We start from the raw sequence: 20,809 nt of genomic DNA on the forward strand, positions 1-20,809 counted from the left end.
AACAGTAGTTCTAGAGTCGTCGAGGGGGATGGGGCTTAGCCCATAAAGATAGATCACCACGGTGGGAACCCAACCTTAAAAGGTTCAATGGGTAGAAACAAACCGGAGTGTGACTAAGAGGAGCACTATTTCATGTTTTCCTCATCCCTATGGCGCTAGTGCTCATAAAAGCAAGCGGTAGGATGAGTTCGTTTGTATAACTCTTAATGAGTCCGAGATCCAAGTGGCAGGAGCTTCCTTGTTAGCTTCCTTATTAGGACTCACCTATATGTGCAGTCGTGAGGCCGCGATTATGGAAAATGGGCGATTCCCTAAAAAGCACATGATAGATATCTGCGCATGGCCATAACAGTGCAACCCGCTTAGAACCCAGATCGGGCTATATTATGTGTGCTGTTGATTTAATCTGAGCCATGGACCGAGGTTCAAGGTTAAGACCACCTTGGCTCCACAGATGTAATCAATTGTCACTAAGTGAAGGTTCAAAACCGAAAGTTACCTACACCTATTACATAATATAAGATATCCAGCATTTTATTTTGATTTTAAAATTATTTAAGTTTTTTTTTGTGGGGGATTGTTGAAAAAAAAAAACCTTAAATGCGCACGCGGCCAAAATCTCGGGCCGCGTGCGCGTTTGAGAAAAAGGTAACGCCCAGCGGGCGTTACGCATTCGAAAACGGACGCGCTTGAAAACGCGTCCGCAAAAGACCAAATAGCTCCTGTAAAAACTCCTATTTAAACCCCTTGATTTCATCTCTTTGAGAGCACGAAAAATTTGAGAAAAATAGTGGAAAAATTCTGAAAAAATTCTTCTCCCTCTTAGCCACTTCGAAATTTTGTTTTTACATTTTTTATTCAGTTTATTTAGTTCTTTTCATTCCGTTCTTTGCTGGATCTGCAAGTCCGATCGGGTTCGCTTTGACTTCTTCCGAGACGTGCCGAAGAAGAAGTTGTAGGGTCGTCGTATCTCCGAGAAGGATTGCCGGGTGACCCGTACGTGGGGGCAAATACTTCTTTGGGACAGCGTCTACGCGCTTCGACCTGCCTTCAATCAGGCTACTTTCTTCTACTTTTATTTTTAATTTAATATTAGTAGATTTGTAGGATTTGAAATTCTATAATATAAATTTATTAAATACATAGATTTATTTTGTGCTAGAATAGATTTATCTTGCATTGAAATAGAATTATTTGGATGCCGAATAATATGCATGTATATTATTCCCTTTAAGATTTTCCTTTAATTGAATTAATAGATTTATTGTTTATTTATATGATTTATTGCTAACAAAAAGTTCAACACTCCAATTTCTAGAGATATCTAAAGATAGCTACTATCTCATTCCACTTAACCTGGTAGTCTGTAGGCTATTCAATGATGGCATATGTTTGTGTGACTTGTAGTGTATTATGTTTGATGCTGGTTCTTCCACATGCATATTCAAGAACTTGTCTTGCTCCACTTGAAGACTCATGTTTGTCGGTACATCTCGCATTTCAGCAATGCCCTTACCAACCAATACCTTTTGCTCAGCACAGGCAGGTTGTGTCATGGTCTATGCTTTTGAGCTTGCTCTATCTTTGCTGGTTCATGTCATATGAAAGTCCATCTCATAGCTTTAGAATGTCCTAGGTTGTTTCTTGGCCTCTCAGCATCCCACTTGTATTTGGTTGCCTGGAGTCTCCTCCAACCCCTTGATCAGATCAATAGAAAATTGAAAATGAAGATATGTTGATGATCAGCTCTAACTTCTTTCTAAATTGCTGTTGTATAATTTCTGATTAATGGAGCAAGTGGAAGGAAATAAAGTTTCAATAGTTATATTTTTCTAGATGTCTAATGAAGTCCCATCATCATGGATCTGCATTGAAAATGACTCTGATCAGATAAGCAACACAAATAAATATAGTGTGAGAAATGAGAAGTGGGCAAAATTTTGAATTAGATGATCCTCATTGGCTGAAGTACTGGTAGGTAGAAAGGTGGTTCTTGGAATGATGGTTGTTTTTATTGCCTTGTCATTGTACTTGATCTGCAGCATCCAGGGTATTGTTCCAGATTCAATCATAAAAATCTGAGTGGCTCTTGTTCAGTTTCCTCTTCACTTTGATTTTTCAGGAATCTCATAAATTAGCTGCAGAATGTGTGAAAGGTGTAGAGGTCATGGATGGGGAGATGCCATCATGCTCCAAGGTGAAATATTGAAGGGATATAAGCAGAATCCATGGAAGTTGATGAATCAAGTAACATGAAGGTCAAAGAAGATAAACATGCTGCTCCTTGAACATGATTTGATTACTCAATCAGGTTTTCAGTAAGAGCAAATAGGCAATTTTCAGTGTTTTTTTTTTATGTTTTCGAACATTTCCTGTATTTATCCTTTTTACTTTTTTCTTCGATAACATACCGGGGGAAGCTTAAGCAATTTTTTATTCCCCTTGCATCAAATTAAAGTGTCAGGAAAAAAAATACTGGTAACTTGGACTGATGCTGCTGCAAGTTTGCAACTAAACAAGTCTCAATCTCCATCTGGTTAGACTGCAGTCAGAGCACACCAAGTCTGTTCTGACTCATGTCACAATGCTGAAGGTGTCAGCTAAGCCTGCTGATTAAGCTTCTTTGTGGCTATAGCAGAAACCTGAGACTGAATCTTGTCTTAACTTAGGAATGTTAATGAGAATTCATCCATTTTTTAGCCACCATTTGGTATCTTCCATATGTATGTACGCACGAACACGAAGAAAAGGGATAAGGAACCATCCCTTTGCGGTTCTGTTTGATATTTCAGGTTACATTCATTTGGCCAAATTCTAATTTCACCATATCAGTGCCCTGGAACCTTGTACCTAATTAAAAGGGGTAGGTTCGGCTTCCCAAAACGTAGCTTTCTGGGCTAAGCATGTCTATAGAGAGGTTAATGGAGCTGCCGATTGGGTAGCTTTGTTTATGGTAAATCACTTTGAAGAGTTCTTTGGACTAGTGAGAGAGAGTTGTCTATAGCATTTTGTGATTTATTACTTTTTGATTTTTTTGGATGTAGTTATGCTAGAATTGTATGAATTGTTCGTTGTAGCCAAAAAAAAAAATACTGTCTGACGATGGTAAAAAGTAGGATTTTTTTTTTTTTGAAGAAAGAATATTTGATGGTGGTAAAATTTCTATCCTTCATGAGAGACTGACATGTTGTCGGATATAGCCTTGTCTGGCTCTTTTTTTTTTTTACACCGCATAAAGTCAAAAAACAAAATGCCTCGGAGTGCTCAGGGCAACTCCCTATTTCCAACCCACATGGTACTATTGGAATGACTGGCTACATAAGCAGCCACCCAATCTAGAGCCTCATTGACTTCTTGGAAAATCTTGCCTGGCTTTGCAAAGGTTTCTTCCAGACGCTCGGAGATGGACCGGAAGTCTGGGAAACTGATGTCCCAGGTTGGTTCGGTTGAACTAGATGATTCAGCTGTAGTTTACAAAGTTCCAAGTTAAAATGCAATAGCTGTGATGATAGGACGTTCAGGGATGATCTCAAATGCTGGATCTTAGTATCAATGTATGCACATCTTCTCCTTGTTATTTTTGGGGGTTGGCTTTTGGGGTTTAGGGGGCATCTAAAGGCTCAAAAGCAATCATAGTTACTTACAGGCTTTCCCTGATCTCATCCACAGCATGTATCAAAAGGAAAAAAAGCAATGGCCAGTCGTAACGCCAAATGTAAGGGCAATGGAGATTAGAAGTGTCCTCAAACGTCAGCACACTGGCCTTTGCATTTAAGTCTCGCTCTTCCAATTCTACGGCGGCTGTTGGCGTAAAGACTAGAGAGCGGAGTAAAGATGAAATAGATGGATAACAAAAAGGAAAAGGTACGCGTGAATGGGCAACAGAGCCGTGAATCCAATCCAATATACTTTATTATTATAAAAAGTTTTTTTAATAAATATTCTTTTAAATTAATATTTACATCTATATTTTGATGAAATATTTATTTTACTATTCTATTTTTTTATTTTTATATATATATATATTTACGTCATCTATCATTAAAAAATTATAATTTCAAATTAAAATAACTAAAATATTTTTAATAGATAGATGTATAAGATAGAAAAAATAATAATTTTAAAATTTTATTTTATGTTTAATTAAAATAAATATAATTTTTATTAATGGCTTAAAAAAATCGTTATATTTAGAATGTTTGTGAAAAATAGTATTTAATAAAAATATAAAATAAATATAAATAAAAAATATTTACACAAATTTAAATTTTTAAAAGAGTATTTATAAAAAAAATTCTATTATAAACTGTGGTGTCAATCACTAGCCGTCTGATCCACAAGATCCCATCAAGAAGGCAACAATCAACAGCCCGGTAAACCACGGCACAAGATCCCATCAAGCAGCGCTTTCGCCTTAATTTCATTCAAATTAAAGCCTCCCTGGCGCTTACGCTTGCGTGCTTCGCTCGGCCCATCCCACGTCGCGCCGTGCTTGAACCGAACGGAACCCTCGAGATCTCTGTCTCTTTCTCTCTCCAATAAAGGGAACACGGGAAGGGCTTTTTCCGGATTTATTAAAAAGGTCTCACTGCTCCTCTCCTTTATTTTTAGTGTTCTTTTTGGATCGAAACCGCCTTTCCGCCATGGCCTCGCGGAGGCGGACCTTGCTCAAAGTTATCGTCCTCGGCGACAGCGGGTAAGTTTCTTCCCTTGATTCCTCTTTCCGAGTTCTTTCGGTTATCGATTCGCGGGATATTCTATCGATCTAGCTTTGAATCGATGCGATTTCTAGGGTTCGGAGATGCGCCTTGGTCTCGCGGTCTCTTTCTTTCTTCTTAACCTAGTGTTCTTTTTCTTTTTCTTTTATTTTGTTGTTGTTCTCTAACTATCCTATGCTTCTTGGTTTGATTGACAGTGTGGGGAAGACGTCGTTGATGAACCAGTATCCTTTCGCATGTCGTTCGTGACATTTCCTTTTTATATTTTTTTGATTAATTTCAGCTCTGATTTGTTGCGGGGTGCTTGTTGCGCTAGGGTTTTGGAGTGCGTGCGCTTTTGGAGGCAATGCAGATTTGCTTAGGGTTTTCATATTCTATTTGCTAAAATAAAATTTGCTCTTTTTTAAATTTTCAACAAAAAATCTTGTTCGTTGTTGCAAATTTAGAGGGACTGTGGAATTATGAGCTAGGGTTTTATCTCGGCAACCTAGTATTTCTCGAAGAGTCCTATCGTTCTTTTGTTTCTTTTCTAGTTGTTATTTTAAATAAACGATGTAAACTTATATCAAGAACAATGCATATAATCTGAAAAAAAAAGTTATCGTTTTATTTTGTTCCGTTGCTGCACCTTTGCAGTTCCTCTTCTGTACATGAATCCTGGTCTGCTTAAATGTATTAGTCTGGCATAGCTCTTAAATATGTCAGTCTTGTGGTCATACTTGTTGAAACTTTAATTATGTTTTATCGTCCTAGTGGGCTTGACTTTTAGTTTAGATACGTACACAAGAAGTTCAGCCAGCAATATAAAGCAACAATCGGTGCTGATTTTGTTACTAAGGAGATTCTTGTTGATGACAGACTTGTCACCTTGCAAGTGAGCTCTTAATTCTCATTCTATTTGGTACTTATTCCTTTTTTTTAAAAATAATTTTTTTTTCAAGTTTTATGTCCAACTTTTGATGTTTGCCTCTTTGGTAGATCTGGGATACTGCAGGACAGGAAAGGTTTCAGAGTCTTGGCGTCGCATTTTACAGAGGGGCAGATTGCTGTGCACTGGTCTATGATGTGAATGTTCTTAGGTCATTTGACACTCTTGACAACTGGCACGAGGAGTTTCTTAACCAGGTTTGCAATGCTTTAGTAATGTACTGTTTTTTTGCTTCTTTTGCCTTAGCTAGTTATCTTTGCACCTACTTCCTTTTCCCCTCCTCCTTATGATTCTAAATCTTACCTTATATAGCTTTTCTCTTAGGGGCATTTACTGTAACAACCCAAGACCTCACCCAAAATGGCTAGCCGGAAGGTATTATTTGGATTCCTTGATCCTGTATAAGTACCCAAGATCTACCCAGCGAATAACCGATGTGGGACTAAACACACGCCCGCACGGGTCCTCACATACTCCCCCCGTTCAAGCCCTGACGTCCTCGTCAGGCTAAGGGTTCATATCTATTCAAATCTAATCATAAACACCACGATTGGCCCGTGATCAGCCCAAATAGATCCGTGCTGCAGTGTCCCCTAGTCCACATAGGTTATGGGCCGGGTCCGCTCTGATACCATTTGTAACAACCCAAGACCAAATGGCTAGCCGGAAGGTATTATTTGGATTCCTTGATCCTGTATAAGTACCCAAGATCTACCCAGCGAATAACCGATGTGGGACTAAACACACGCCCGCACGGGTCCTCACATTTACATTGGCTCATGCTCTGTTGAGATATCCTTTTGCCCTCTTGAAAACTGATAGGCATGCCCATATATGGTAGAAAGTGAAAAGAGTCTGATATACCATTTTAGTCTTCTTTATCAGTTTGAATTTTGTTCTAGGTATTTTTCATTACTACACTTTTTTCTGATCAATCTCTTTGAAGATTTCTTGGATCTTATCGAATAGAATTAAATATATTTTGCAAAGAATTTGTGACTTCAAGGGTAAATTGGAAAGAAATTAGCAGTTGTCTTTGAATATCAATATCATGGATTAGAGGCATCAAGGACAGTGCGGTGGTTTCTATCTATAAAGCAACACAAAAACTCTAAGTGCACCCATGATTTATAGAATCTGTTTTATGTCATCAGAAATTATACACAACTTGATCAGTCACTGAGATATTAATTTGAGGGTCTTTAAGAAATCTAGAAATTTAATCAGGATTTGTTTTCATCCTTATTTTATTATTGTTTCCATTTGAGAAAGTAAAAAGAATGTTAACTTGCTTTTATTGGTCATGCTTATGAATGGAATTTCAGAGGTGGCTGGTAAGGGTTTATGAGAGCAAGAGAATGTTTTACCCTGATCAATAATAGTCATGAAGTGCAATATTGGACATGGCCTTCTCCTTCTTAGCTTCTTAAAAAAAAGGTTCAAGACTCCTAAGTCTTTTCAGCCATTTCTACTTCCAGCTGCCTAGGACATACTGAAAAACCACCATGCTTCTGGCCTCTCGAAGGCCTATAGAACCAGAGTTCCTTGCGAATTCTTTTTACCCCACTGTGGCCCATTATGTACACCAATATCCATCTCGTGACATCATCTCCATTATATTCTTATCATTCAAGTCTCATCCTTAAGCTGAGAATAAACCCAACCTTCAAAGAGTGGCAAGGCCTCTGAAGCAAGGTTGATCGTACCGGTACCGGACTCCGTACCGATGCCGCACTAGATAGGCGTACCGAGTGTCGGTATGGTACGGTACGGTACGGTATGCAGTACACTAGGCGTTACCGATACTGATGTACCAGTACTGGTACGGTACATCCGGTACCGACCGGTACCGAGTGGTACAGTATACCATGTCTGAAAGATGTGCTCAATATCCTCCTCCTCCCTCATCCAATTTTTGGGGACATCTCAACCTTCATCCTTCCTGCAGCATTCATGGAATTGGCTAGAATGTGGCCTCCACCATTCAAGTTTTTATACAAATAGCTAAAGTTTTGGAGTAACACAATTTCCAATCCATTTGTAACTACACTCTCTATCCAATTGGTTTCCAGCTCTTCAAAATTTTCCTATTACATCCAATTTGAAGTGGCCTACTTCCCCGACCTGACCTTTCATCTCTCTAATGAGTAGAAATGGAGATTTTCAATGCTGCCACCTCTTTAATCTAATTCCTTTTCACTGATTGTTTTTGCCAAACAGGATATCAATGTTGCACTTAACTTCTCGGTAGACAATTTCAGCTACATACAACTATAAAGGAATCTGTCTTAGTTAAACATCTTACAGAAGACATATACTTTGCTGCCTAATGTCGCACAAAATATCATCAGTGGTTTCTCTAACACTCATCCAAGCAGCTGATTATGTGTGCCTTCTTGCGAAGTTATCATTTTAAACTTCATATTTCTGTCTAACCAATTGGCACCCAAGACTGTCTGGCTCTAGGTTCACTTTTGCTGATCATTTGAAGAATTTTAATTTTCTCTCTAATTCTTTACTAAAGATTATATTTCCATATAAAGATAGACCACCTTTGACATGGTACCTACTTATAAGTATCAACTTATCTGCCTACTTAGGTGCCACTTGTACCTGTTGGCACTTTTTTGTCATCCTAATTGGATTTTTATCCCTTCTTGTTTACTGCAGTTATCAGCATTCTTTATTTTTAGTCTTGTTAAATGGTCAACTGTTTAGACCTTTGATGATGGGTGCAGGGAAATAATTCTAACCAGAAAAGTTTTGTTGTATGACAACTTGAGAAAATTTCACTGTACGTTGATGTTAAGATTTTCTGCTACTTGAATATTGTAAGAGGCATTCATGGTTCTTATTGATTTTTGTCTAAGCTCCATTGTGGTAAGACCATTGGTAGGGTTTCAAATGGGCCTGGTCAACCTATGACCCAACCTGGTCCAGACCCGATGGATTGGATTGGGCTTAAAAAGCGGACCCAATCTAAATTCCAAGTTGGGTTTGGGTCTTATATTTTTTCGACCCGACCTAACTTGACTCGGCTTGTATACCATACAAGTCTAATTTAGGTCAACAAAAATGGGCCCGACTCAAACCAAATGTAATCCAGCCCAACCCAAAAACCTGAATCATATAAACTTCTTCCTCCTTCAGTCTAAACATCTTTCCCAGTTCATTGAATGAATTGTCATTTAAACTAACTCTTCTTTTTCATCTCAACAACTACATCTCCTTGCATCTATTTTCACTTAATTGTATTTAAATCGCATTTGATTGTTTGTTTTGGTGGCTTCTTATTTGCAATGTCGTCAAGTATAGCAATATATATTTTAAAAATCATAGTTTATAGGCTTAAGAATGATCAGTTACCTAGATAAAAGTACACGTTTTTGAATTTAAGTTGACTCTTTTTAGTTTTGTTGAAATTTTTAATAATTTTATATCCAATTTTAATTATTATGTTTAGCTTTCAAAGAATATCTAGATGCTTGACTTGAATTGCGAACTCAACTCAAACTCGAACATTTCGGGTTGGATCCAGGTCATACATGACGCTGAACCAACCTAATCTGATAGGTAATAGGTTGGGTCCAAGTCCAAAATCATGAGCCGAGCATGAAATCAAGTTAGGTTAGGGTCAAGCATGCCTTGGTCCAACTTGACCCATTTGTAGCCCTAACTATTTGGCATGGTGATTGGATGGACAGACTTATTCAGCTTGATCCTGATATGCTCCTAAGCATGTGACAACATTTCAATTGATGGAGTGATGAGTCTTATCTGATGTTTTCTCATCCCACAGGTGTTTTAAACGTGTTCTCATTTCTAGACTCATCATGTGTTAACAGATTATGTTGGCTTTGTGGATCAAACATGTCATGATTATGGCTCGACCAAGTCTTAAGTCTGAGTGCAGTTACAGACTATCAATGGCTTGAATTTAACTCAATCATTGTTTGTAGAAGCTAATAGTTTCATAGAACTTATCCTTAATATGACATATTCATGAAAACAATTACCATGTGATCACAAAAAGTGAACTAAATTATCATCCAAATTAAACTTTTACTAGTTTACATCTCATAAACCCAAACCAAAACAAGATCCACTCACATATATGTGCATAAAAAAGGCTGTCTCAATGCATGAGGCTTCGGTCATTGTAGGGTCTAGGGAAGGTCCCCATGGGGAGAGGTTGGTTTCATGTTTCGAACCCATGATACCCATATCATAGTGGAGCAACCTTACCTCCGCACATAAGTCCTTTTAAGGTAGTGGGTCTAGTATCTACATAAAAGTACTTCAAACTTTTTAATAGGCTAACCCCACAAGTCTCCACATAGGAAATAGAATGTGAGTGACACGTCTCAGTAAGTAGCTAAACATAGTGAACAAAGTAGGGTCAAGTATATTAAAATGATGGAAGTAATAAAAGTTGGCGCTTAATGATACTCAAACAATTATAAAATGACATTTTCAAGGAGCCTCTCAAAATAGATACATTTTCAAGATGGCTTATTTTGAAACACTGACAATAAGAAGAGTTAACATTTACCAATGCATTATGCATTTTACGGTGAAAACACTAGAATACACTTGAAATAACTTTCTAGAATCAAGTTGATACCAATTGGTTAGCAACCAACTATTATTTCTGCTGGTTAAGGGTTCACTAATGACCAACTATTATGCTCATTGGTTAGGGTTCATTGGAAACCAACTATTGTAGCCGTTGGTCAAGGGTTCAATGCCTAATGAGATGTTTCAATTCAATCCATAAATATTGAACTTTTCAGAAGACAAGGATAGATACAATCAGATTTTCATAAAATAGCAAAAATTGCTGAAATTAAGATCAGTTAGGTGATTCAAACTCAAATTGGAGCCAAGGATTTAGAAGTAATTGTGAGTAAAGAGATTGAAGGAACATGATTTTGAAATCCAGACCATGAACAATGGCTTAAATAGTATGACGCTATTATGTAAGTGTACTTGCATTCATATGTATATCAGATCCAAAAACCTTTGTAACACCAATTCTGCATTTGCCAATCCTCATCACTTCTTTCTTCATTTCCTCTTTTTTTGTTCTTTAGTTGCCTACCCGAAGGGTTATAATGATCTTCTGACAATAATGGTAGAACACTGGAACCTCCTCCCCTGATATATCAAGCTCATTTTAGTATGCATGCATCCAATAAAAAGTAAATGCTAGGTGTCAGCATTTAGAAACTTAGTTGTTGATTCATAAAGCACAAGATGACAATTCAATAAATAAGCAAGGATGTCGCGAGCATGAGGTGACGGTTTAGTGGATAAGTATAAACTGAGAAGCATGAGATGGCAATTGGATGGATAAATATAAGGTGGCAAGCATGGTGGCAATTGGATTGTTGCAAGCATGAAATGGCACTTCAGTGGATAAGTATGAGGTGGCACTAAGGGTGTGCAAGAAACCTACTGAACTGTGAACCCATCTTGAATCGGTCTCTTCAAATCAATTTATATCCATTTTTTTAAAAATTTGGTTTGGTTTTAGTTTGAGTTTCTAAAAATATGATTCAAAACGACCCGACCCAACCCGACCTATGTGTATGTATGTATGTATGTGTGTATGTATGTATATATATCTATATCTATCTATCTATCTATCTATATATATATATATATATATATATATATATATATATATATATATATATATATATATATTCAAACTGATCTAACCCGACCCATATATGTCTATATATATAAATTTCAATTTTTAATTTTTTTCATATATTTTTCTATATATAAATTAGAATTTTTATGTTTAGACTTAGCTCAGCCCATTTAGTCCAGTCCATTGAATATTAACCCTATATAAAATAGATTTTTTTATATTTAAACTTAGCCCAGCCCATTAAATATCAACATGATAAACTAAATCGAATTTTTCGGGTCAGTTTCAAGTGGTTTTTGTAGATTGCTGGTTTGATTTTGGTTTTAGTTTTAGGAAACTAGTTTAAATCAGTTTGATTTCAGGTTTAGCTCCAAAATGACATGTGCACACCCCTAGGTGGGACTTTAATGGATAAGATTTGACAAGCACAAGGTATCCTAATTCTTTCGTATTTGCAACCTAGTCATTAAATTTTCTTATTTGTATTTTAGTCCTAAGGTCCTATATATTTCCAGAACAACCTTGCACAAATAATATATTTCCAAGTGGATCAACATGTACACGTTGATATCGTATGATTTATCTATGCCCGCATTGAAGGAATGTCGAATCATCCCAAACCAGGTGGTTTAAGGCGTACTAAACCTGACCGAGGTCGATTCGGCTCCCGAACTGAACCTTTTTTTATAAAAACCTCTCTCGATTTTGTCCCTCTCTCTTGATTTCTCTCTCCCGATCTCTTGATTCCCGTCTTTCTATCTCCCTCTTGATTCTGGTCTCCTGATTTTCCTTTTCCCTCGCCCCTCTCTCTCGATGCTGCGCCATCGCCAGCGGCTCTACGACGATGCTGGCTCTGTGATGATGATGCCGGCTAGGGCCCGTGATGATGTATGCCTCTCTCTTTTCCTCTCCTCCCCCTCCCCCTTCTCTCCCTCCCTCTTTCTCCTTCTTAGTCCTCTCCCTTCCTCTCCTTCGTTCCCATACACCTTGGTTTGGTACAGTATGTACCAATGTTGTATTGAATTGGTCACGGACCGGTACATCTCCTTGTACCCATTCGGAGAACCTTTCTCACATGTACCATTCGCTGTATGTAAGATATTAAGGTGCTAAGGTATTGCAGGACATCTAATTTTGGACCGTGTTCTTAACATTGGTCTTTTTCTGATCATCCTCCTTGTTAACTATAACTGCTTATCATCCAAGATAAGAAGGCATTTCTATTTGTTTTGTTTTCTCCTGACCTAATGTTCCCTTAATGGTTGGTAAACCCCAAGAACTAAGATTATACTAGATTTCAACCTTGAGTGCCATATTTAATGTCCCTAGAGAGAATGGCAACGAGAATCACTTAAAAATGATTAGTCTCATAGTTGCCATGTAGTGTGAAAATATAAAAAGGTTATAAACCATCATGTGCATATTTTGTTGCTTGGATTATGTCCGACATATAGGTAGATATGTGTATTATACATAATTCAGTATCCCCCCCCCCCAAACCAAAAAAAAAAAAAAATTCAGACTTTCGTTTCAGCATGCCTTTTCTATATTGAATAATGTTCATTTTTCCCTTGGGTTATTATATTTTCATGATTGTGCTCCTTATTTCCAGAGACAGTTTGAAAGTGCATAAAATTAGTTTCCTGTGGGAAACACCTACCTTGGTCTTTAGGTGAACTTTTTTCTGGTATATGTGTTAGGATTTCATCACATTGGCTCTCAGCATGATTGGATACTTTAATTTGTAAATACATTTCCTTTAATTGATTGCTAGATTGATGAATATTGTATGAAGGAACTCTCTTATAGTTCGTTACCGTTGGACCACTGTAGCTGGTAGTTTGTGCAGCTTGTCATATTCCACCCCATTCCTTAGCCTGTTTAATTTTTCTTTTCTTCTTCTTCTTTTTTTTTTTTTTGAAGTACCCCATAACTCCTGCTAAGTCACTTGGTCAAGTATGTCCTGGGAAGTGACAAACCTTATGTATGTACTGCTTGGAGGTCTAACTTAATGATTTTTTAGTATAAGTAGTGTTTTGGATTGCTTTAATCATGAAACCGAAACCCTATGGTTACAGATTTGAATCCTTGACTCTGAATTTTGGTTTGGTCACTTTACTTGCTCCAATGTCGAGCAACACTAGCCTTCATGCATTTTTGTAGGTTATGGTTGTGCATTCTATTTTCTAACTGCTATTAATATGCTATGATTCTGCAGGCAAGCCCATCAGATCCTAAAACATTTCCATTTATTTTACTTGGAAACAAGATTGATGTAGATGGTGGGAACAGCAGAGTGGTAAGGATTGACTTTCAATTGTGGGTCTCAAGTTGGTCATATACCTTTGGTGTTCTTACCCTTTTCACTTCTATAGGTTTCTGAGAAAAAAGCAAAAGAGTGGTGTGCTTCTAAAGGAAACATACCTTATTTTGAAACTTCGGCAAAAGAGGATTATAATGTTGATGCTGCCTTCCTTTGTGTCGCTAAACTTGCTCTAGAGCATGATCGTGATCAGGACATGTAAGTAAACCATCTGTTTTTTATGTGCATGGTTGACTTTGTTTCTACAAATCTGATTGTGTTGCTTTAAATTTTAGTTGCTGCCTATCGATGTAATCTATAGGACCTTTGTCTAGTTTAGTCTACTACGTCCAATCAGTCAATATTTCCTTGTGGATTGTATATGGCAATGGTGCATTTCCAGTGAACTAATCACTGGTGGTTGCTGATAATAGATATTGTTGAAGTTTATTCTTATATATGGATTTCTTCTGGCATGCTATGTGCAACTGATCTTGGACTATTTTGAAATCATGATTATAAAAAGCTCTGCTTCTCATGTGCATGAGTGATTGCCCTTAACTGGTAAGAGCTGGACTATGGACCATGCTTCGGTTATCTTTTGGTTTACAAGGTTAGCAATTTTGTTAGATGTGAACGCTGGAACAAGCACAAAGAAGCAGTGATCTTTTATTTTTTTTGGAAAAAAAATGGAGGAAAGAAGGAGAGAGAATAATGGTGTAATTGATTTGCTGTTAAATATCAAATATCTGGATAAGCATGAAGAATAATGATATCTGAATTAATGACAAGTTTAAATCACGGGGTATCAGTTAAATGATGAGCTTGGTCAGTATAATCCCAGTAATCCAGGTGAAATTTCATTGATTTTCATGGGGGTCGGGGGTCGGGGGCATGGGGGTCGGTGGGGTTAGGGCAGTACACAAGGCTTATGCCATTGCTGGGTCTTGGGAGGGTATAGATGTATGCAGCCTTATCCGTATGTTCGAGGCTGTTTCTTTGTTTCGAACCTGTAACCTCCAGCTCCACAATGGAGGAGCAACCTTTCCATTGTGCCAAAGCTTGCCTGTCACTTATAAGTTTATGAACATGGAAAGACATATATGCTAACAATATTATGACTACAATTTCTGCTTTATTATCATCGTGTTTTCTAAACTATTATCATGAAGTGGACCCCAACTTTTCTCACCTGTTAGTGGATGGTACAAGCCAATACAGGTATCATACGGCTCTCCGATGTCTAGTTTGTTTTTCAGAGTTTATCAACATATTCAGTAGGCTCATAAAGTAATAACACTTCCAATCATTACCTACTTGTAAATGATGCTCTTTTTTTATAGATCAGATCGTCTGATGTTTTATTTTATTTTATTGATTAGCAGTATAAATAACTTTATTAGATAATCATGCAGAATTGTAAGGCATAAGGGTGGCAAGTATCTTCCCTCAATTAAATAAATATAAATGACTGTTTCGCAGCTTTTGAATGTATTGCTTATGTTTTGCATTTTTAATCTCTTCGACATTGCTTAGCACATCTTTTTAATGAATTCGTGCTTTATTGATACATATATATATTTGTTTGCAGATACTTCCAAAACATTCCGGAACCTATTTCAGAAACAGAGCAGAGCAGAGGATGTGCCTGTTAGCATGCGCTGTTACAGCATTCATAAATCAAATTCTTTGTGCCCCCTTTTTTTCTGCTGATTGATCGAGATATTGCTTATTTGATTTAAGGATGCTGCCCATTTCTGTTCTTTGGTGCACTTGTACACTATATTCCTATATTGAGATCATTGTATGAGTTTCTAGTTTTGATCGCTGAGTGATTTGTAGGAAAGGGGAAACAAGGAAAGAATGGAGATGTAGAAAGCAACATGGGGTGGCACAGTGGGGGACCATCTGTATTTCAGGTTCTGGCGATGTCTGTTGCTCCTGTGGATGCTTGCCTGCTGCTGCTTCATTTGTTGGCGATGCTAAACAATTGACCGAAAATATGATCATTTGGTTTGTTGCTTGTTTGATTCATTGTTTGTGCTGTACAATGGATTGGTCGCTGAATCAGAAATGTTGTTTCCATTTTGCTGTGTTCATTCTTTAAATCATGCCCTCGTGTGGTTTGAAAAGTCACCATGTTGGGTTTTACTTGTTTACAATTTCCAGGGCGGGAATTGCTTCTGTTTTTTTCCCCTTTATTTTTCCCAGTAAAGCAGCAGCATTTTAATTTTTTGCAGAATCTGAATGTCTACTGTATATAAAACATTTCAGCAGTTTCAGGACATTCAGGCTATGGTACGAGGCGAGGCGATTTGGTGTTTCAGTGAGGGCATGTTTAGCTAATGGGCTACGGATTAGATAGTCTTGTATCACTCTGGGAGCATCCTCTGAGTCGAAAAAAACAACAGAAGAAAAAAAGAACTTTTTAGAGTACTCTGTGGATACATATATTTCAGCTGTTAAATTTCATCTGAAATACTTGTCACACTACAAATGGCTTTGAGTCTCCGTAAACCGTGTGTGGCTATCAAAGGAGCTCATGTTGATGCAACCGCATTACAGGCTTGGCTGGGTCTCACGATCAAGTTGAGTACCGACTGGCGTTGCTCGTTAGACGTGCCAAAATGTCTGCTTCTAGGTGGGGGTGCCGCGAGTTGGGTCTGGCTCGATTGTGCTGATACATGCTTTGAAATGCGAGGCATATACAGATGCATGTCGAAGAAAAGGGGAGGTAGTAGCTATCCAATTGGTAGATCATATGACGCCATTTATGGCAGTTCCAAGAATTAGCAGCTTATGACCATATATATATATATATCTGGAGGGATCAAGAAGAGAGAGAGATGCACCGACTGTAAGATGCAGCACCAGGGCTAATGTGGTTATGTACTCCCTCGTACGTCGTGATCACATAGTTTGAATCTCCAGGGTCTCTTTCCACTCTCTTCTTTACGGAACAACCCTGGCTGGAGCAGCGGTAGTAATTCCTGCAAGCATACATATTTTTTTCAATGATTTCTCCACGGTGGAAAAAAGCACACCAAACCATGCTAAAGAGCAAATAATCAGAACGGATGGCAGCAAAAAGTTTTATTGGCTTTGGATAAACAGTTCGGTAATGATATATAAGACTACGCCGGATTACGTGAGAACAAATGAAGAATCGTAAGCTGATAACATAAATAAATAATGGGAGAATGATTAATTAGTCATGGTTATGATGGGAGCAATTTATAGAACATGCATGCTGGTGTCTCATATTTGATTCGAGAACCTAAAATCTAATAATGAAGTTTTGTTTCTCTCAAAAGAATGACAATTTATTAGTTGAGCTCATGCCACTCAATGTGTTAGTTTACAAGAAAACGAAAAAGATCTAGCGAAATTTGCAACCCATACCTTGGATTCGGGCTGTTCTTCACCGACTTCTTTCCATACTTCCGCCATTTGAACCCATCATCCAGTATCTCCACCGCGGATTTCATTCTAAACCCAATCCTACACCCGGCGTCCAGTTTCATCCTCTTCATCTCACCCCCACATAGCCTAAATCACCAAAATCAAATGAATGGATTTCGTAAGATGAGAGCTCCATGCATCTACCAACATCAAGAGAAAAAAGAGAAGAAAACAAAACGAGATCAATTTAATCAAAAGCATATCCGAACGCATACATCGCTCTATGTTTCGTGCTGTCTCCACTGGATTCCCCGGTGACTTCCACCGGAGCAATCACTGTCGGTAGCTGCAGCTCTTCAAACAAACCTTCATCAACGAACGCCATGCGATCAGAATATTCGAGCACTGATTGGTTGGTGGAGTTTGCCGAGATGAAATCCCAGCAATCGTAGCCGGTCGAGTCGTTTGACAGCAGAAGAGAAGAGTGGAGCATGGTGGCATCTGAAAGCTCCATTAAAGCTGCCATAACTTGCGAAGTGACCCTGAAATATTTGTGGCCTTTTCTCCATCTTATATAGTGCTTATCTTCTAATCAGCACATGCATGGCTCCAGGGAAGTTTCCTACCATGGTGGCGAGAAGGTTCTTTGATGTTGCTACCAGTTGCATCCGATGTGATGTTCGATAACCTGAAGTCAAAAGATCTAGGTTTCCTATATGGGAGTGTAACTACTAGGGTTATTTGACGAGGACTAAAGGTCCGAATTATCAATTGCTTTTTATTGGTGTACATGTCAAACTCAAACGCTCTCCACCATGGTGAAGTCTGTTTGGCTGCGAAACTACGATGCTTCCACTCCCTTTCTTTTTTCAGCACGGGTACGTAAAAGATGAGAAGCACGTATACTCCATGACTAAAGAAAAAAAAAGAAATTAAAGTATGCCTGAGCCACCTCCCCATTTGTTACGAGGTCGCCAAGAATGGCATAGTTGTGGAACGGCTCTTGAATTTTATGATTCATTTTAGTGTTTTGTGCATGGTGATATATCTGTTTCTTTACGATCTAATTTATAGTAAGTAGATTTTTTTTTTCCCTGGGACGGCGGTATCATACAAAACGTGTACGGATACAACCAAGAAAATTAAAAAGCAGTACATCCCGAAGAGTATTGGGCACCTCCACCTCGCCCACCCATAAGTGGTCCTCCGAGTGGTTGGTGACAAAGGATGCCACCCAATCGGCCGCCCCATTGGCTTTTCGAAAAATATGCAGCGCCTGAATAGCCATTCTATCGCAAACCATGGCCTTGATGTCCCTCAGCAGCGGATGGTAATTGCCGACCCCTCCCGAGACCTGCTGGATCACCCAATGATCGTCGCGGAATCCCCCTGTAGAAGGACCTCCCTCACTCTCATAATATGCCACATACAACATAGTCTCGACCAGGCCACTCGCAACTCCGCCCCCGGCACCAAGGTATCAAACAACTGGCAACCCTGCGCAGCAATCACTCTGGAGTCCGGGCCTTAAAGTAATCAAAACTAGTAAAATTGTGGTTAACAGGTAAAACCACACCCAATTGATGGGATAACATATGTAGGACTACAGGTTTCTGTTGACGAAGGTAACGACTTCTACTAAGGAACAAAGCAGTCTATTTCCTTGAAATTTCCATGTTTGATAGGGACTTCAAAGCGATGCCCGTCCGGATCAGTAATCGCAGCACGACCTCAGATTACAAGTCTTGTTTTGTTTTAGGAATGTCAAGAAGGACCCACCAACAGCCAACATGAATCCTCCGAAAAACCTATATACCAACGAGGGAGACGAAAGAAGTCGCCGCCTTCATCAATTGCCTTCTCCTTTTCCGACCTTCCGAGAAGAAGGGGTTTGGGATGACTTGGACACCAGCCGGCGATGGTATGAGACGCCTCATGGGATATAGGTTAGAAGTTTCCTCGATCCTCAAGGGAGGAATGCTGTTGTTTGGCAGTAAATGTGGGTCCATAAACAATATGCTATTTGTGGGGTCCATCACAGATTAGTATTTTCTTGTTTGAGATTAGAAGGGGCTAATCCCTATCTTACTCCTCAGGAATAACTCTAATCCGAATCGAACCCACGTTTTATTTTGCCCGAGTAGCAAGAGGTGGAACCATCCAAATTAAAATTTGGTGGTGGAGTTCATCGAATGGTAACTCTAATCCGAATCGAACCGGGTCCATAAATAATATGCTATATGGGATCCATCACAGATTAGGTTTTCTTATTTGAGATTAGAAGAAGCTAATCCCTATCTTACTCCTCGGGAAGAATTCTAATCCGAATTGAAGCCATGATCTATTTTGCCCGAGTAGCAAGAGGTGGTACCATCCAAATTAAAATTTGGCGGTGGAGTACAGTTCATCGAATATTAACTCTAATTCGAATCGAACCGGGTCCATAAATAATACGCTTATGGGATCCATCACATATTAGGTTTTCTCATTTGAGATTAGAAGAGGCTAATCCCTATCTTACTCCTCGGAAAGAACTCTAATCCGAATCGAACCCACGATCTATTTTGCCCGAGTAGCAAGAGGTTGGTACCATCCAAATTATAATTTAGCGGTGGAGTTCATCGAATATTAATGTGCCCATCCTAGATTTATGCAGAGTCCTTGTGCGCCGACCTAACATGTAACTTATCCTAATGCAAAACCATGTTCATGATTATTTGATGCAGTATCATGTTTGTAAATAGAAAGCTCATTGTATCTTTTGAAATACAATATAGTTTTGTGAGCTAATATGGGAAACATCATAGAGATTCCAATGTATGTAGATGACTCTGCTATAGCTAACCAGTTGCACTCGTCCTCTATCTGAGTGAGTTTCATCTTTAGGGTCTTAGGAGGTGTTTTCCATTGTCCGTGCTTACAAAACTATAATTAGTAGTTCTCCTACTAATATTCTCAAATTAAAAAAATAAAAAGAAAAACATTACTCTTAATTCATAATTTAAGATACATTAATATATAATTTATTCACTTAGCACAGTTTTGAAAGAGATTTCTCATGCATGCAAGAGTCATAATTAATATTGTATATGTCAAGTGCAAGCAAAAATGCACCATTGTTGTGTAGAGTGCAGACCTTACTTGAAAACCGTGCATACTGTAGAAAATTAAAATCGCAGCGGAAGATGCATGCACGGTCGTTTATCTCATGAACAAAATAAAAATCGTTCGTAGATAGTTTCACCTTTGATGGTTGAAACCCTCTTTCTTTCAATCAACTCTTTGATTGCTTTTGAGAGAAAAAAGAAGGATGAAGGGAGAGAAGGAGGGCCGCCTCTTCTTTTCTTTTTCTTTCTTGCGGTGGAGGAAGGATAGGGAAGAAAGGAGGCCGCATGCACACCAAAGAAAAAGATAGGAGGGGGCCGGCCCCTTCTTCCTTTTTTATTTGGATGCCCTAGGCATGGAGCTCCTAAAAATTAAGAGCTCACGCCTAGCCCAAGTCAAATTAGGAGGGGCACACGCCCCTCCTCTCTTTTGGGCTCATGCATGCTCCAAACCAAATTAAGTAGGGGCGTGCGGCCAAACTTATTTTGGGTACATGAATCCTACTCTAAGGAGGATTAGATGACCACAAAGAGTCCTTATCCGATAAGGACTTTTAATCCTTATCCTTTAGATCATGACTCAATTAGGATTCTAGGAGTCCTACTCCAAGTAGTCTCTTATAATTTTCAGTTCTAATCTAATTAGGACTCTAGGAGTCCTACTCCAAGTATCTAGAGTCCTACTCCAAGTAGGAC

At 38.5% G+C, this 20,809-nt stretch overlaps 2 protein-coding genes across 2 annotated transcripts; one reads left to right on the top strand and one right to left on the bottom strand.

The window, feature by feature from the left end:
• The first annotated feature begins 4,445 nt into the window (after nt 1–4,445).
• On the top strand, nt 4,446–15,692 carry LOC103723224 (ras-related protein Rab7). The gene is made up of 7 exons (XM_008814073.4): nt 4,446–4,696; nt 4,916–4,942; nt 5,493–5,592; nt 5,697–5,843; nt 13,524–13,604; nt 13,681–13,826; nt 15,199–15,692. The coding sequence occupies exons 1-7, from the start codon at nt 4,644–4,646 to the stop codon at nt 15,260–15,262; spliced, it is 618 nt and encodes a 205-aa protein (XP_008812295.1). The 5' UTR covers nt 4,446–4,643; the 3' UTR covers nt 15,263–15,692.
• A 306-nt stretch (nt 15,693–15,998) lies between these two features.
• Nucleotides 15,999–17,548, bottom strand: LOC103723227 (probable WRKY transcription factor 51). Its single transcript, XM_008814077.3, has 3 exons — nt 17,285–17,548; nt 17,010–17,156; nt 15,999–16,597 (listed from the first exon to the last, which is right to left on the bottom strand). The coding sequence occupies exons 1-3, from the start codon at nt 17,533–17,535 to the stop codon at nt 16,438–16,440; spliced, it is 558 nt and encodes a 185-aa protein (XP_008812299.2). The 5' UTR covers nt 17,536–17,548; the 3' UTR covers nt 15,999–16,437.
• Between the last annotated feature and the right edge of the window lie 3,261 nt (nt 17,549–20,809).

Source organism: Phoenix dactylifera, unplaced genomic scaffold (assembly GCF_009389715.1).
Source record: "Phoenix dactylifera cultivar Barhee BC4 unplaced genomic scaffold, palm_55x_up_171113_PBpolish2nd_filt_p 000112F, whole genome shotgun sequence".
NCBI lineage: Eukaryota > Viridiplantae > Streptophyta > Magnoliopsida > Arecales > Arecaceae > Phoenix > Phoenix dactylifera.

Excerpts from the sequence above, each read along its gene's own strand:
- LOC103723224 (XM_008814073.4), top strand. The coding sequence starts at position 4,644 with ATGGCCTCGCGGAGGCGGACCTTGCTCAAAGTTATCGTCCTCGGCGAC. Across the intron at positions 4,697-4,915 it reads ATCGTCCTCGGCGACAGCGG|TGTGGGGAAGACGTCGTTGA; the intron begins GTAAGTTTCTTC and ends TTTGATTGACAG. Across the intron at positions 13,605-13,680 it reads ATGGTGGGAACAGCAGAGTG|GTTTCTGAGAAAAAAGCAAA; the intron begins GTAAGGATTGAC and ends TCACTTCTATAG.
- LOC103723227 (XM_008814077.3), bottom strand. The coding sequence starts at position 17,535 with ATGGCAGCTTTAATGGAGCTTTCAGATGCCACCATGCTCCACTCTTCT. Across the intron at positions 17,157-17,284 it reads AGCACGAAACATAGAGCGAT|GCTATGTGGGGGTGAGATGA; the intron begins GTATGCGTTCGG and ends TTGGTGATTTAG. Across the intron at positions 16,598-17,009 it reads AAGAACAGCCCGAATCCAAG|GAATTACTACCGCTGCTCCA; the intron begins GTATGGGTTGCA and ends GTATGCTTGCAG.